At 56.5% G+C, this 16,214-nt stretch overlaps 1 protein-coding gene across 5 annotated transcripts; it reads right to left on the bottom strand.

Annotated features, from left to right (window-relative positions):
* Nucleotides 1-39: 39 nt before the first annotated feature.
* Nucleotides 40-15,804, bottom strand: TPST2 (tyrosylprotein sulfotransferase 2). 5 transcript variants are annotated; one of them, XM_079322495.1, is made up of 8 exons: nucleotides 15,726-15,775; nucleotides 8,187-8,252; nucleotides 5,918-6,001; nucleotides 4,438-5,340; nucleotides 2,856-3,054; nucleotides 2,139-2,189; nucleotides 1,976-2,024; nucleotides 40-567 (listed from the first exon to the last, which is right to left on the bottom strand). In XM_079322495.1, exons 4-7 carry the CDS (start codon nucleotides 5,271-5,273, stop codon nucleotides 1,995-1,997), a joined length of 1,116 nt encoding a protein of 371 aa, XP_079178621.1. In that variant the 5' UTR covers nucleotides 5,274-5,340; nucleotides 5,918-6,001; nucleotides 8,187-8,252; nucleotides 15,726-15,775; the 3' UTR covers nucleotides 40-567; nucleotides 1,976-1,994. The 5 variants fall into 5 exon arrangements, with proteins under 5 accessions (XP_079178621.1, XP_079178620.1, XP_079178617.1 ...); XM_079322494.1 differs by lacking the exon at nucleotides 15,726-15,775 and adding an exon at nucleotides 15,556-15,681; XM_079322491.1 differs by lacking the exon at nucleotides 5,918-6,001 and having other exon boundaries at nucleotides 15,726-15,804.
* Between the last annotated feature and the right edge of the window lie 410 nt (nucleotides 15,805-16,214).

Genomic DNA, 16,214 nt, shown 5'->3' with positions numbered 1-16,214 from the left:
TAAGAAAGCGGAGCCCGCGTGATCAATAATTAAAATATTAAATATCAAATCAACACTTTAATGGTGTCCGACATTAGGGTGGAGGGTTCATATATTAACTCTGCAATAGCCTCTGCAGGGTCGGGGAGGGCACACGCACCACAAAGGCTGTGCAGGGCCAGGGGGCTGTTCCTGACCCTGGGCATTGGGAACAGCAGGAGCGGGGTGGCTCTTCCCGATCCCAGGAACGCGGAACAGCAGGGATGGCAGGGCTGTTCCCCACAGCGGGAACGGGGGACAGATCACGAGACACAAACGCCATGTACAGAGTCCTCCAGCCCCACAGGGAATCTCCTCCTGCCTTCCCGGGTCCGGATTTCCACAGCTGCGTTCCCCACGCAGCGCTGGGAGAGGCCGGGCACGTTCCCGCCGTGGAGCACGTTTGGCCTTTGCAAATAAATGCAAATACATTCCTGGAGCGCAGTCATTTGGCAACAGTAGGAGCAAGCAATATGCTTGGAGAACCGATTTCCACGGGCCCACTGCACACTCTTCCTTCTCGGGCAACAACAGGCCATTGGCAGCGTTCTGGAAGAGATAAAACACAGAACCTCAGGGGCAGGATCCCCTCAGGGATAGGAACCCTTCAGGAACAGAATCCCCTTGGAACAGGATCCCCTCAGAGATAAGATCCCCTCAGGAGCAGGATCCCCTTGGGAGTAGGATGCCTTTGGGAACAGGATCCCCTCAGGGGAACAATTCCCTGAGGAACAGAATCTCCTCAGGAGCAGGATCCCCTTGGGAACAGGATCCCCTCAGGAATAGGATCCCCTCAGGGATAGGAACCCTTCAGGAACAGCATCCCCTCAGGAACAGGATCCCTTCAGCAGTAGGATCCCCTTAGAGACAGGATCCCCTTGGGAGCAGAATCCCCTCAGGAGCAGAATCCCCTGAGGAACAGGATTCCCTCAGAAGAAGGATCCCTTAAGGAACAGGATCCCCTCAGGCACAGGATCCCCTCAGGGACAGGATCCTCTCAGGAGCAGGATCCCCTTGGGAACAGATCCCTTCAGGAGTAGGATCCCCTCAGAGACAGGATCCCTTTGGGAATGGGATCCCCTCAGGGGCACGATTCCCTTGGGAGCAGAATAGCCTCAGGAGCAGGATCCTCTCAGGGACAAGATCTCCTCAGAGACAGGACCCCCTTGGGAGCAGAATTCCCTCAGAAGAAGGATCCCCTCAGGAACAGGATCCTCTCAGGGGCAGGATCTCCTCAGGAGCAGAATCCCTTAAGGAAGAGGATCCCCTCAGGAATAGGATTCTCCCAGACTAGCACAGCAATGCCTGACTAAGGTTTTAAAGTCTCTGTGACACAAAAAATGGCCAGAAAGGAACCAATTCTCAGCCCAGGACAGGGAACACACAATTCGTGACCTTCCCTCAGTGCTTCTGATCTTTTTCCAGCCCAGCCATCTGCTTGCACACAGAAATCTCCTCTTAAAGGATTGGTTTTAGTACCAAGAATGATATTTTATGCTTTAGCATGGAGGAAGAACATCCAACACATCAACAGTTGTCTCTGGAGTAGAAGCCCAAGGCAGCAGTTTGTTTTCCATCATGCTTTCCTTTGTTTTCTATCCCCTTCCTCAGGTCCATGGCACGTCCTTGGAGGCAGCTGGGGAGCAGCTCAGCTCATCCACACATTCCATGTGTCCCTGCTGCCCGCAGGGATGGGCTGCAATAACCCTCCCAAGCGGCTGAGTTTCATTTTGCAGCTTTAATCCTGTTCCCAGAGCTCAGGAAAAGAATTCCTTACAAATGGTCCCACACAGCAGCATTGTGTGGGAAGATCTGAGGCCACAGTGAAGGATCCCTGGCACCAGGAGCGTGCCTGGAACTCCAGCTGATCCACAGAAATCACACAAACCAAGTGCTGGTCCTGGAGAAACGCAGGCAGATTTGCTCAAATCCTGAAATTAAGTAAACAAGGTCTTACCTGGAAATCATTAATTTTCTTAGTGAGAAGATGACGTGTTCTGAGTCACCTGGAAGTGCCCCAAAAGAGAAGGGTCAGTTCTGAGCCAGCATTCCTCAGGGAAGGGAGCAGGGACCAGGCACCTCAGTGTGTCCCAAACCCTCAGGGTACACCCAGCTCTTACCTGCAGGTGACCTTTGAGATTGGCTGGAGTTTTATAATCCCCCTTTAAAACCTGTGGGGAAGAGAAACTGGAGTGACCCTCTGGGGCAGTGGAATCACCTCTGGGTCACTGCTGTCAGCCATTCCCAACCTTCCCAAGGAAAAGGCTGCACTTTGAGTGCTCTGGGCCCTCCTCTCCAGGATAGACATGGAGGGGCTGGAGCATGTCCAGGGAAGGGAACAGAGCTGGGAAAAGGCAGCTGAAGGAGCTGGGAAAGGGGCTCAGCCTGGAGAAAGGAGGCTCAGGAGGGACCTTTTGGCTCTGCACAACTCCCTGACAGGAGGGGACAGCCAGAGGAGACAGACTCTGCTCTAGGGAACAGGGACAGGATGAGGAAACTGCATCAAACTGTGCCAGGAGAGGGTCAGGTTGGACACCAGGAGGAATTTCCTCATGGAAAGGGTGGTCAGGGGTTGGAACTGCCCAGGGAGTCCCCATCTCTGGAGGTGTCCAAGGAATGTGTTTGATGTGGCACTCAGTGCTCTCTGGTGACAAGGTGGGGATCAGGCACAGGTTCTGGGAAACCTTTTCCAACCTGAACAACCCTGGAATTCTGTGATTCTGTTTTCCCTGTGTGTCTGTTTCCCCCCTGCTCTCTCCTGACCCAGTTCAGGAGCTCCCCTTGCTCAGAGGGCTCCGTGACCCCTCTCCCATGCCCCCCACGGCAGCGCCACTCACTCTGTGCGTGTTGTTGACAACCAGGGGGTCGGGGTGGCCGTAGTTGGGGGGGTTGGCATAGGGGTCATAGCCCAGCCTGGCCAGCATGGGGGCAATGTGGGCCATGTCCTGCAGCACATCCCCCGGGATGTGCCCGATCCACTTGGACAACGCCTCCATGTTCACCGGCTTGATCACCTGGTCTGTCGACCTTTCTATCCTGGGGGAAACAAAGGGAAAAAACAAAAGACACAACAAAATGGTTGGATTTCATGCATGTGCTGGGCTCATGCACAACTCGCTGACAGCTCCACAGAAAATCACAGGACAGGACCTTAAATCCCACTCCCTGCCATGGGTAGGAACACCTTCCAGCACCCCAGGCTGCTCCAAGTCCTGTCCCACCTGGCCTTGGGCACTTCCTTGCATGGGGCAGCCACAGATTCTGTCCCTCAACAGACCCTGGCAGGGGGTTCCACAGCCCCAGAGGCTGGGTCCTTGTGTTTAGAATCATGGAATCATTAAGGTTGGAAAATCCCTCTAAGATCAGTGACTCCAATCATTGCCCCAGCACTGACCCATGTCCCCAGCTGCCACATACACACAGCTTTTGAATTCCTTCAGGGATGGTGACTCTACCACTGCTCTGTTCCAATGCTTAACTATCCTTTCAGGGAAGGAATTTTCCTTTTTATTCAACCTAAACCTCCTCTGGCACAACTTGAGGCTGCTTCCTCTTTTGCTACAGGAGAGATCCATCCTGCACTGGGACAGGGGGTTTCACCAGGACACCTCTGCTTATCAGAGGAAAACAATGTAAGATGTGTGGGCTGCAGCACAGATACACATCTGGTGACCCCTATGAATATTCAAAACCTGATTTAAGCAAGCTGGACCAATTTACTCAGAGCAAACAGGGAAGCAGAGCCGGCTGCATTCCCAGAGCATCCTAGAAAACCCAAGCAGCTGCACATCCCCCGTGGCTCCTGTGCCCTCTCCACTGGGGCACCAGCAACTGATACAGAGACTTGGATAATTCCCTTACACGGCTGATTAAATTTTGCTAAGCCTAACTTAAGCCTCCATTTAGAGAAGAAACAGCATTAAAAGAGGAAAAGAAAGCAGGAGAAGATAAATGCCCCCTGAACACAGAGAGGCCAGGAGGGAGTGCTGGGTGTGCCTCCACTGAGCAGGTGTTGCTTTTAGTCTGCAGTACCAGCCCCAGACCTGGCAAGAACTGCAGCTCATCACCATTGGCAGCATAACTAATCACACCAAGGAGGCATCTGAGGACGGGTGGAGAAAGAGGCATTAGAGAGCTCACGTTCCAGAGCAAGCAGCTCTTTGCAAATTAGAGACTGAAATAATTTCTGCAGTGTCAAGAGAGATTAAACAGTCACCTGCTCCTGAAATCCTTGCTTGACAAGCTGCTCTGCGGACTACAACAGATTGGGAGCATTAAAGCCATTTTTTACTCAGGAACACAAACCCCACAGCAGTACAACGTGCTGTCCCTCCTCCCTTAAAATCACACACAGCCACCAGCAAGGCAGCTCTGTCTCCAGTTTCAGCCTGCTTCATGTAGGAAGGAGCTGAGACTCACTTGGAAAGGGACACGCCGCCGGGCTTGCCGATGAGCTCCTCGTGGTGCAGCACCGTGTCGCTCCAGGAGATGTCCAGGAACCTCATGATGTTGTGCATGGACTGCTCGGGGTGCAGCACCAGCTGCTCGTAGTAGACGGGCAGGCAGCGGGCGCGGCCGATCTCCAGGCACTGGGAGTACATCACCTCGATGGCCTTGTTCCACTTGGTCAGGCAGTCCCGGTAGCTGCTCAGGTCGAAGCCGGCGATGGTCACCTTGCGCGTGATCATGGAGTGCACCGAGGCGCGCCCGTCGCGCACCATCAGCAGGAACTTGGAGTTGGGGAACAGCCGCGACAGGTAGACGGAGGATTTCAGCGTGAAGGGGTCTTTGTTGCACAGGTACCTGGCGGGCTCGCCGTGCTTGGCGATCACCTCCAGGATGAAAGCCTGCATGGCCGCGTCCAGCACCTGGTCCGTCACGCCCGCCTCGTCCAGGCGCATCTTCTCGCGGCCGGACTTGGACCAGGCCTGGCGCATGGCCAGCACGCGGGGGATGATGCGGGTCTCCTCGCCGCAGCGCACCTCGGGGTGGGCGTCCAGCATGGCCCTCATCAGCGTGGTGCCGCTGCGGGGCACGCCGCCGATGAAGATCAGCGGCATGTCCTTGCTGTAGCGGTACTCCACGTGGTTGGCGTCCACCATCACCAGCTCCTCGTTCTCGGGTCTCATCAGCCTGTGCCTCCTCTCGCTCAGCACCTGCTGGCATTCCAGCACCTGCTGCCCCAGGTGCAGGGTCGCCATCAGGGCGGCCACCGAGCCCAGCAGCAGCAGCACCCGGCGCGTGGTGACCCGCATCCTGCTCTCCTGGGCACAGGCTGGGGGCTTCAGCTCTCTGCTAGCGAGTGTCCGACCCCACGGGCATCTGCAAGAGAACGGCACTGCCAGCCCTGCTCCCATGGGGTGCTGACACCATCCCAGGATTTCATCACCTCCTTCACTTATCAGCACCTCACAGGCTTGGTGCCTTACAGCCAGCAGGTAATTAAAGTCTGCCTCAGTGCACACCCAAAGAGAGAATCTCTGCATTGTTTGTGCTCCCAGAAACACAGGTTTACAGCTGGAGTAAAGCTCCGGGAACCTTTTAGAGAGGAGGAGCGCTGTATATTCAGGGATTCCTTAATACAAAATCTTTTCAGAGAGCCTGTTCCATCCCAGATGAAGCTCAGACCCTCGGTGAGGTTATTCCTCCCAAACCCAAGTCAGCACTTCAGCACTGCTCACCTCTCAGCCACCTGCATCCTCCCTACGTTTAGTTTAGTTTAACCCTGCGGTCACAGGGGAGGGGAAAGCCGAAATAAGAGAAAAACAAAAGCCTCTCATGCTAGCTTTAAGGGTTTGAGCCAGGAGAAACCGTTAGAATGAAACACTGAGAAATTCAACCAGCTGAGAGTGAACAGCCACACGCAGCGTTCACCACCCTGCCCTGCCTCGGAACTGACCTGACAGAGAAATCCGTGAAGCTTCATCTGGCACCGGGACTTTCTGGGGCTTTCCACGGACATCCAGCAGGAAGGCTGCAGCCTCTGGAAGTGCCCAGCTCAGCTGCGTGCCCGGAGGGACTCCCGGGAATGCTGGCACTGCTTCCCACCCCCTCCCCCCGTCCGCCCCAGTTGCGAGTGCAGGTTTTGCAATCCTCCCCTGGGCTCACCCCGGGATTTCCAGTTCTTTGTGATTATGTGGCTGGGGCAGGAGCTGAATGGAGTGGAAGGAACGGGCTGTCCATGGATTCTGTTTTGCTGACAGGCCAAAGAGCTGCTCCAAAAAAGCATTTTCTGCCCTCCACGAAGGAACGCATTGTGCAGCAGCCCGTGTGGAGCAGGGAGCAGGCAGGAGAGAGCCTGGAGCTGGGCAGCTTCCCTGCTCCTGCCCCTCCTGCCAGGCACTCAGGGACTCTCTCTGCTCCCCCCTTCCAATCCCTGACATCCCACTCCACCATCCCAGACTGCTCCCACCCACCCACCAGCTTTTATTCACTCTCTGCCAGCCCAGGGATGCCCTTCCCCAAGCAGCACAACAACATCACCACCAAAAGTATTTTTGTGCCTCTTTACTGCCTGGTCCACCCCTGACCAGCTGCTTGGTAACATACCAAAGCTAAACAGCCTCAACTGCATCCCCAGGTATGAGATAAAGTGGGTGGATTTTCTGGGATGCAGATCAGAGGGACACCCAACAGCTCTGGCATTTTTGCAGCACCAAGCAGAGTCAGAGCCATTAACAAGACAAGTGCTGCTCCTTCCTGCTCTCTTCATCTGTTTCAGTCATGTAAATATATTCAAATGTTCACCCTAAAATAATTGCAAATGCCACAAGACCCATTTCAATGGATGGCAGAGGAGCAGGCAGGATTTAGGGCCAACTGGAATAATTAGGGCGATGCAGAGCAAGACAGGCTAATTAGCAGCAAAGGCTGCATCATGAAAGGAGGCTGGAGCACAGAAGTGCTCTGTTCTCCAGGAGAACCAGCTGACAGGGAGCAGCTCCCACCGAGATGCTCCAGCAGAGCTGAGGAGGGAACAAAGGAACTCTCATATTGTGTGTGATGGGAGGGTGGCTGGGGCTGCCAGCTGTGCCAGGGGAGGGTCAGGTTGGACATCAGGAGGAATTTGCTCATGGAAAGAGTGGTTAGGCCTTGGAAAGGGCTGCCCAGGGAGGTTTGGAGTCCCCATCTCTGGAAGTGTCCTTAGAACACCTGGATGTGGCACTCAGTGCTCTGGGATGGTGACAAGGTGGGGACCAGGCACAGGTTGAGGAGGGATTTTCCAACCTGAATGATCCTGGGATTCTGTGAGTCCCTGGGGACTACCCTGCCTGTCCAGCCCCCACTGCTCCCACCCAACACCACCAGTGTGGGGAAGCTCCCACTCTGTGTGGGCAATGGGGAAGGCAGGTGCCCACAGGAGCATGGCTGCTCCCCACTGCTGAGCTCTGCACTCTGGATCCTTTGGGAGGGCTGGAATGGGACAAACCTCTCCACTGGGATCACCCCAGTGTGCTGGGAGGGCTGAAAAACATCCAGAGCGTGTCTGGCCACGGGCTGGAGGAAACCACAAAAGGCCCAGCTGGTTCTCAGCTCTTTTGTGCAATTCTCCACTGAGAATTTCCTAAAATTTATGGGTCTCATTAGTCTGTGAGGGAAGGCGGGTGGGTCATTTCCTCCCCAGCAGACACTGTGCTGGAATCATGGTGTAATTAGGTGCAGGGCTGTCTGGGCAGAGACAGCCCTTCCAGAGACAACACCCCTTCAGATGCCCAAACTGGCTCTGAGAGCTTCCCACTGCAGCAGGAATTAGGGAGCTCTCAGAGGCTACTCTGGCACATGGTGGCAGGCAATGGTGACATGGGAGCAGAAATCAAAGTGCCAGGGCTGAAGCCTGTGAGTGCATGACAGGACAGCACAGGGATGTGACCCAGGGCCAGGGGCTCTGTCCCTGGCTAGCATCAGGGCAAGACTGGCACCCAAAGCGTGGGGGAGGATGGGAACCAGTGGGGAAGTGACAGCAGAGTAACAAGAGGTCCTACAGGCAGCAAGTCTTCCCTATTCCCATGCTGATGGGACTTGAGCATGAACAAGGCTGACACTGCTTGTGAAAGCAACACAGGGTCAATGGGGCACCAGTGGGGGCATGGACAGATGTGCAATATCATCAGGCAGATGTGCAGCAGCCACCCAGCATTCCAGCAGAACCACACTGCTTCTGCTCTTACCTTTCCCCTGTAAGGTCATCGTGCTGCTAGTTGAGCTTCATGCTGCACCCGTGGCCACCAAAACACCTGATGGGGAAGAGAAGCCACAGTGTTGATTTATTTAGCACACACATCTGCTCTCCCCCTCAGCAACTTCCCCTCCTGCCCAGAGCCTCCTCTGAGCCCCAGGGAAAGGTGTTCCTGCTGGAGCTGGTGGTCCCAGCTCATGGTCAGGGCTTGGCACACCTGCCCTGAGCACAGCCAAGCCAGGACATGGAGGGAAGCAGCAGAGCAGCTGCTCTTTTGGGAAATGCAGCCTCCTGGAAGGGAGAGGCCTCAGGGGGACTCAAGCAGCTGGGATGGGATGTTTAAGGCCCAGGGGATGACAATCAGCTGGGCACAATTCCAGCACATACTGACCAGCACAACAGCCTTGACCAGAGGAAGCAGCTCCAGACTTGCCTGCTGCAAATGCTGAAACCAGGCACAAACCAGATTACGGCCTGAGTCCCCAAATCAGTGACAGTGAAAGGAGACACAGCCCAGAGGACCTGCAGGCCTGGCAGGATCTCCTGGCTCCAGTCCATGGAATAAAGCTCTCCCCAGCCTCACCACCTGCCAAGGCAGCAGCACCAGCTCCTCACAGCATGGAAATCCCTCCAGGTTTGGAACCAACCCCCTGGACACTAGATTTCCCACAAGGACTGCTCCATGCCAGGGAGCCCAGCAGCCTTGGCTGAAGCCATCCTGCAAGCACAGAGCATCCTGGGGACAGTCTGGGACACGGAGCTGCAGCAGAGCACGCCCAGGACCAGGATCACCAGATGTCACTCTGCTCCCCGGGTCACAGCGTGGACATGGGACCATCATGGGCTCACTGCTGCTGGGACATTCATTCCCAGTCAGCTCCCCTTGGCTGCACAGCAGGTCCTGGCCTCGCAGGGTGCTCCTGAGAACATTTCCAGCAGTGACACTAATGGCTATTCCAGCCACCCGAGTCTCCCCTCCTGCCATCGAGTGTCACCGGCCCCTCCGCCTCAGCACTGAGGAGAAACCAGAGGGAAACTCCACCCTGCATGAACTCTGCAAGGGTTTATCCACAGTGCAGGTGCTTCCCTGCAAGGCTTCCTGCTCAGCCTGGCTCTGAGAGCTTCCATGGACTGCAGGATTCCAGCTCCAGAGCAGGCTGCAGCTCCACTGCACCCCTGGATGTGCTTCTGCAGTGCCACGAGTGCCAAGGTGCAGGGACAGAGGTGGTTTAAGAGCCCCACCCGACTCACCCTGCTCCAGAAACAGCTCCAGATCCTGCCCGTGCACAGACAGACACACACTTGTTTGTGACTTCCTTCCTGAGGCTGTGCAGGGCGTCACCACCAGCTGGGCTCCAACAACAGCTATGACTGAATTCCCGACCAAATCCCTGAGTGAAACCTCTGACCTTGGCACCTGTGCTGGGAATGGGTAAAAACCACCCCCAGAAACAGCCCCTGTGCCTGCACAGCACCCTCAGCACTGAGGAAACACCACTTGGTAAACTGTTACAAACAACCACAAAAGCAGCTTCCACCAGAAGACCCATACGATCAAAAGCTGCATTTTTCTTTAAAGCATTCCCAGAAATGATTGTCATTAAGTGCAGCCTCCCCAAAAGATGTAGGTGTGGCCTGGAAAATTTGAGCTCAATTTGTTGGTGCTGAATAAAAGGATGAGGATCTGCAGGCGCCCTTGTGGCAGAATAGCAACAGCAACTGTGGTCAGCAAGAAATGTCCCAACATATCCAGCTCGCCTCTTTACAAATCAGCAATATTTAATTACAGAATTGATAGTCTCCAGTTCATTTACAAAAATAAACACAGCTTGCCTGAGGGCTGCTGCTTCATCCCAACCTGAGCTCAGTCCAACGCTGGCACTGCTAATGGCAGCTCTGCTCCTCCTGGATGCTCCTGCTGGCAACTTGTACAGCACATTCCCAAACATTTCCCAAATATCTCTCTGAGCAGCAAGCATGGGGCATGGGGCCAGCCCCAACCTCCACCAGGAGCCCACAGTGACACCATGGAGGTGGCTGTGGTCACAGAGTGCAGTGTTGCACAACCCCCAGCTCGTGCTCCTCCCCCCCAGCACTGCCCAGACCAGGATTGATCCCACAGGACAGCAGGAACAGGATCCAACCCACCCACCCCAGGGGTGGGACAGGGGCTCAGCACGTACCTCTGCTGCAGGTGAGCATGGAGGGGAGATATGAAATATGAAAATGAAGCTGCAGCACTCAGAAAAACCCTCACAACAAAAAAGACGCTGCTGTCAGCCACCAGGAGCGAGCAGGACGGGTTTGGTGACTAAAACCGAAGCTGCACTGCAGGTCATGAACCCAGGGCACCCACCCGAACAGAGGTCAATTCCAGTGAAAACACCACCAATCCCAGCAAAAACACCTGGGTCTGGAGCACTTTGGAGTTCTGTGTCCCTTGGAAAAGCCCCAAAGAGCACGGACAGCCCTGTGGTTCACACTTGCACCGCCGCCATCATCCCAGGGAAAAAAAAAATAACAGTCAAAAGAGTTCAGGGATGAGTGTTCAAGCAGCCACCTCAGCACCCAAACCACACAGAGGCTGCTCCAGCTGCATCTTAGCAACCAACAGGCTCAGGGGGCAAAGGGGAATTTATTCTCACTGCTGAGGACCTAGAAAAATAAACCAGCAGAACCTGCTGCCCTGAGGATTAAGGCAGCGTGTGGCAGCTTCAATCATTTCTGGCTCAGAAAAGCCTGCAAGGTGAGAGCCTTGAGCCACAACACCCATTCCAGCCCAGAATCCCTGCCCTGCATCCCAGAGAGCCCAGCCAGGGATACAAGCACTGTGTGCCAGCCAGCTCCAACAGAGCTGAATCCAGCAGAGATCCACAAACATTTCACAGCACAGACTGTTGGTTTATGGCCCCAAGGCTGTTACAATTAGTACAACATTTTATTATCCTGCTCAATGGTACAGTGTTCCTCAAACAAGAAAAATCCCACCAATTTACAGTAAGCCTCCAGTCCCCTCTGTCCAGCCCTTGTTCCAAGCATGGCATCCAGAGATGGAAATCTCAGCATTCACCCTGACAACCTCACAGGGACACAGCCTTCAGCACAGAGTGGCAGATGAATTATGGAATCCCAAGGGGAATGCCCTGGCAGGACAAAGGGATGGAGGCACCTACCCATCCCTTGGCATGGTGCTTGTGCTGAAATGGGACATGACCTCTGCACTTCAGAGGGAGCTCTTGAATTTTAATTAACCCACAGACCTTCACCCTTCCTTAATTACTCTGCAGTTGCTGCCTCAGGGGAACAAAGGCCAAGCCAGCACAAGTGCCACTGCTGGTGACACTCCCACACTCACTTCCCTTGTGCCTGACCAGTGACTCCACCATCCTGCTGCAGGATGGTGCTCTGGGAAAGCACTGAGCTCTCCCCCAGCTCCTGCTGCCCAGGGAAGCTTTCCCATCCCTGGAAGTGTCCAAGGCCAGCCTGGATAGAGCTCTGAGCACCTCGGTCTAGTAGAAGGTGTCCCTGCCCATGGAAGGAAAGTGGAACTAGAAGATCTTTAAGATCCCTTCCAATCCAAACCATTCCATGATTCTGTGATTCCTCTCCATGCCTCTGATCAGGTCCCTCCAACTCTCACCCCTCGTTCAGGGCGTGTCCTGGGGATCCCATAGGGGAGAGGGGAGCCAAGGGTTGCAGCCCCCCTGTTCACTCCCCACGCTTGATGCAAACACAGCTCTTCCCTCACAAAATTGCACAAATATTCCCTCGCAGGAATGTGGGTGGTCAGAGCCTGCCATACAGCAGGGAGGAAGAGAAGTCAGAGGAACTGCTAGAAAAAATACCAAGTATCTTCAAAAAATATTTTCCCAATCCACACGCCAAACCCTAAGTCTCAACAAGCTCCATTCTTGCACGCACGAAGATCAGGATCTGCAAATAAAAAATTGTTTCTGCAAGACAAACCCCAAAACCTCAAATTTGCTTAAGAAACAAAATCAAAGTGTTTTATTTCCCCATGCAGCAGCAGCAGCAGCAGTCCTGGAGCCTGTGCCTGAGGGCAGGGCAGGGCAGCAGGATGGAGCTGCCACTGCTCACTCTGCAGGCAGGGAAGGAAGAGGGGACACTGCTGCACCTCCCCATCTTCCCCAGCTCCTCTGCTCCTTTTTTCCTGTTTCCTGCAGCTCCCACAGGAGCACAGCCCGGAGCATGGACCAGCTCCAGGATCTCCAGCAATGCCCAGCCATGCTCGGCACAACCGATGCCATAAAGGCAAGCATTTGGCATCCCCACAAAGCCAGAAACTTTGCACCCACTTCAGCAGTGTGTGAGTTTGTGGCCTCCCACTCCCACTCCCAGCAAGGACAGGCAATGACCACCCACCCCCAAGCCCTGGCACGGGAGAAACCCTTGTGAAACCACCAAAGGAAGAAACGGAACCGGGTCCTTCCGAGGCTGCGCCGCCGCTGCCTCGTCAGCCAAACCGCCCTGCACGGCACATCCGAGCTCCTTCCTGCCTGCCCAGCCCAGCTGGGAGCCCTGCTCCTGCTCTGCTGCCACTGCCAGCTGCAAATGCTGGGCCACCACTGGGCCCTGAGTGCCCCCCGGTCACGCTGTGAGCACAGCTGCTTAGGGGAGGGGGGTGGCTGCTTTCCCACCCTCCTTGCAGCTCAGCCACTGCCAGCACCAGCTGCTCTCACCATAGAATCCCCCTGGAAAAGCTTCCCCTGCCCCAGCACAGCCTGCAGCTCCACAGCCAACATGCCCGTGGCCATTCCTCCGTGGAGAAGCACCTGGGTGCCCTCCAGAGCCCCCAGTCTCAGTCTGGGGTGACTACCTGGGAATGCACTGTGGGAAGCAGCTGCTTGCTTCATTTCCGAGTGCTGTATGTTGAGCAACCCCTGCTGCTGCTCTTGTTTGCTGTCCTGGGAGGGGACGAGGGGCTCCCTCCTGCCTGCACCCACACTGCCAGGCACCACAACACGGCTTGGGGATGAAAAGGAGCAAAAAGGCATCGTTCACCTTGAAGAGGAAATCTCTGAGAGAATTCCTGCAGGAATTCTGGAGGCAAACAGGGCACTTAAAGGCTTGGAAAACAGAGAGAACCAAAGCAAGTTTCTCCCAGGTTCTGTGTGCCTGCTGCCTGTGGAATCTGGAGGGCATGAGGCTGAGGTTCCTCAAGGCATCACAAATTCATCACAAGGCACATCTGCACGGTGCCAAATAAAACCACCTGCTGGGGGTTTGTTTTCTCTCTCCAAAAATCTTCTTGACAGTCCCCGCGTTTCAACAGCGCTCCTGCCATCCCACACATCCCTGAAGGCTCAGAGTACTCGTAATGCAAACTGCCTTTGGAAAAATCTCCTTAAATTAGAGACAGAAATTATTAATATAGTTTGTAAAACCTACAGGCAGAGGATGGTGGTGGCATGAGCCTGCCCATGCTGGTGAGCCCACCAGTGCCCTGCAGAGACCCCAAACCCCAGCCTGCCACAATGAAGTGAACCCCCCAATGCTGCTGTGGGCCATGCTGGGGAGGACCCACACAGTGCCCAATCCCCCCAAATTCCAGGCTGTCTCCCTCGTGTGACTCCACACAGACCCTGGGCTCCCTCTGGGCTCTGCAGCACAGCTGCTCCTGTGGTGCCACACGCAGCAGCCTCGGGGCACGGATGGCAAACCCCACACACATTGGCACTTGACAGCTCCCCACGAGCACCCCACAGCATTCCCACAAAACACACATGAATCTGGAAACCTGTTAGCACCAACCACTCAGATCTCCCCACTCACAGTCACTCAGTGCCCGAGCAGGAGGGAGCAGCTGTGCCAAGGGGGGACTCACCTCCCCAAACCGGGTCCAAGCAGCCGGCAGTGCCTGGCAGAGGGAGGCGGCTGAAGGGGTTTCAAGCTGTGAGATGATTTTTGGACAGAGCCTGAGCATGCAAACAAACACAACTAGGGACAGAGCAAAGGCCTCTGTGATGCAAACCATCCCCTGCCTGCAGAGGAGGGCAGCTCAGCTCACACTGCTGGTCCCAGTGCCAGCAACTCCAGCCACGAGTCACAAGGAACTGGAGCTGGACAAAGCATGCATGTCACATCCCTGCCATGGAAGGCACAGCTGAGTAACAGATGGGCACTGCCAGCAGAGTGCCAGTGCTTTGGGTGGGCTGCAAGGAGCCACTGCAGCTGCTCAGGAGCCTGTCTGCACCCCCTGCCTGTCTACATCCCAACCTTGCTGCTGCCAACACCTCTTGAGCCTCAGCAGAGGCTGATACTGCCTGAGAACGAGCACAGCTTCTCACTGGACACTCACCTACCCAGGCCACCATGCTCACCCTCATATAGCAGGGCAGTCCACATTCTGGCTGAGCTCTGGCCACCTGGACAGATGGACAGCCTCAGCCCGTGGGTGTCTCTGAGCACAGCAGTGCTCAGGTTATGTGGGCACAGCTCGGTGCTGGACTGCCCGAGGGGTGCCATGGGAGGGGGGAGAGGTGACCATGTGCCAAAGAGCAGAATGAGAGGACAAAAGTACAAGGAGGGCCCTGTGCTGAGCATGTTGTCCCACCTGCTGTGCATCCTGCACTGAGCACCCTGGGACCACCACAGCACACCCTGCACTGCACTGAGCACCCAGCACTGAGCACCCAGCACTGAGCATCACTCGTGAGCCCAGCACTGAGCACCCAGCACTGAGCACCCAGCACTGAGCATCACTCATGAGCCCAGCACTGAGCATCACTCGTGAACCCAGCACTGAGCACCCAGCACTGAGCACCCAGCACTGAGCATCACTCGTGAGCCCAGCGCTGAGCACCCAGCACTGAGCATCACTCGTGAGCCCAGCGCTGAGCACCCAGCACTGAGCACCCAGCACTGAGCACCCAGCACTGAGCATCACTCGTGAACCCAGCACTGAGCACCCAGCACTGAGCACCCAGCACTGAGCATCACTCGTGAGCCCAGCGCTGAGCACCCAGCACTGAGCACCCAGCACTGAGCACTACTCGGGAACCCAGCACTGAGCACTGAGCACCACTCGGGAACCCAGCACTGAGCACCCAGCACCACTCGTGAGCCCAGCACTGAGCACCCTGCGCCGCACAGGGCTTCCTGTACTGGGCACCCAGCACTGCTCTCAGCACCCTGCACCCAACACCCGGCTCCGAGGACCGCTCTGTCCCCGGTACCGCGCACCCAGCACTGCTCTGTGTCCCCGGTACCGCACACCCTGCACAGTTCTGTGTCCCCGGTACCGCTCCGATCACGCATCACCGCCCGGTATCTCCAGCACCGCGCATCGCGCACCCCCCGCACTGCGCACCGAGCATCCCCCGCCGCTCCGCGCCACCCACCGAGCCCGGAGCCGGTACCAGGCAGCGCCCCGAGCCGGTACCGGGCACCGCCCGCCGCGCAGCCCGGCCGCTGTCACCTGCCAGCCGGAGGCGGGGACGAACGGCAGGGACACAGGCGGTACCCGGCGCTCTCGGCTCCCCCCGCTGCCCCCGGTGCCCCCCGCACTCACCGGGGCCGCCGCCGGCCCGGAGCGGCGCGAGACGCGGCGACGTCACGCGCACGCGGGGCCGGGATCCCCGCCCGCCGCTCCGCGCGTGCGCCGCGCGCGCCGGGCACCGGGGGCACCGGGGGACCGAGCCCGTGCCCGTGCCCGTGCCCGTGTCTGTGTCCGTGCCCGTGTCTCTGTCCCTCCCCGTGTCCCTGCCCCTGCCCGTGCCGGTACCACCTCACCGTTATCCCCGGTCCCCGCCCCGCTCCCGCTGCTGCCGCTGTGCAGCGCTGCTCTCACTGCTATCGCTGTAATTAATCACCGCCGTCGCTAATTAGCGGCGTGGGAAATGCCACCCGAGGTGCCCCACCGGGAGACTAACGGGATGGGAAAGGGGAATGAGGCCATAAAGAAGCACCCGGTGGGGAGGGGGGAAAAACATCCTTGGAAGTGAGTCGGTCTTTGCTGGACTGCACTGTCGGCCGCTAATTAGTGCCCAGGTGGATCGCA

The sequence above is a fragment of the Erithacus rubecula genome, assembly GCF_903797595.1.
Source record: "Erithacus rubecula genome assembly, chromosome: 19".
Lineage (NCBI taxonomy): Eukaryota > Metazoa > Chordata > Aves > Passeriformes > Muscicapidae > Erithacus > Erithacus rubecula.
This window is presented reverse-complemented; position numbering and strand designations above follow the sequence as displayed.

Coding starts and splice junctions, on each gene's coding strand:
- TPST2 (XM_079322491.1), bottom strand. CDS start 5,273: ATGCGGGTCACCACGCGCCGGGTGCTGCTGCTGCTGGGCTCGGTGGCC. Junction 3,055..4,437: donor GGCGGCGTGTCCCTTTCCAA/GTGAGTCTCAGC, acceptor TGTTTCCCCCAG/GATAGAAAGGTCGACAGACC. Junction 2,190..2,855: donor TTGTCAACAACACGCACAGA/GTGAGTGGCGCT, acceptor TCTTCCCCACAG/GTTTTAAAGGGGGATTATAA.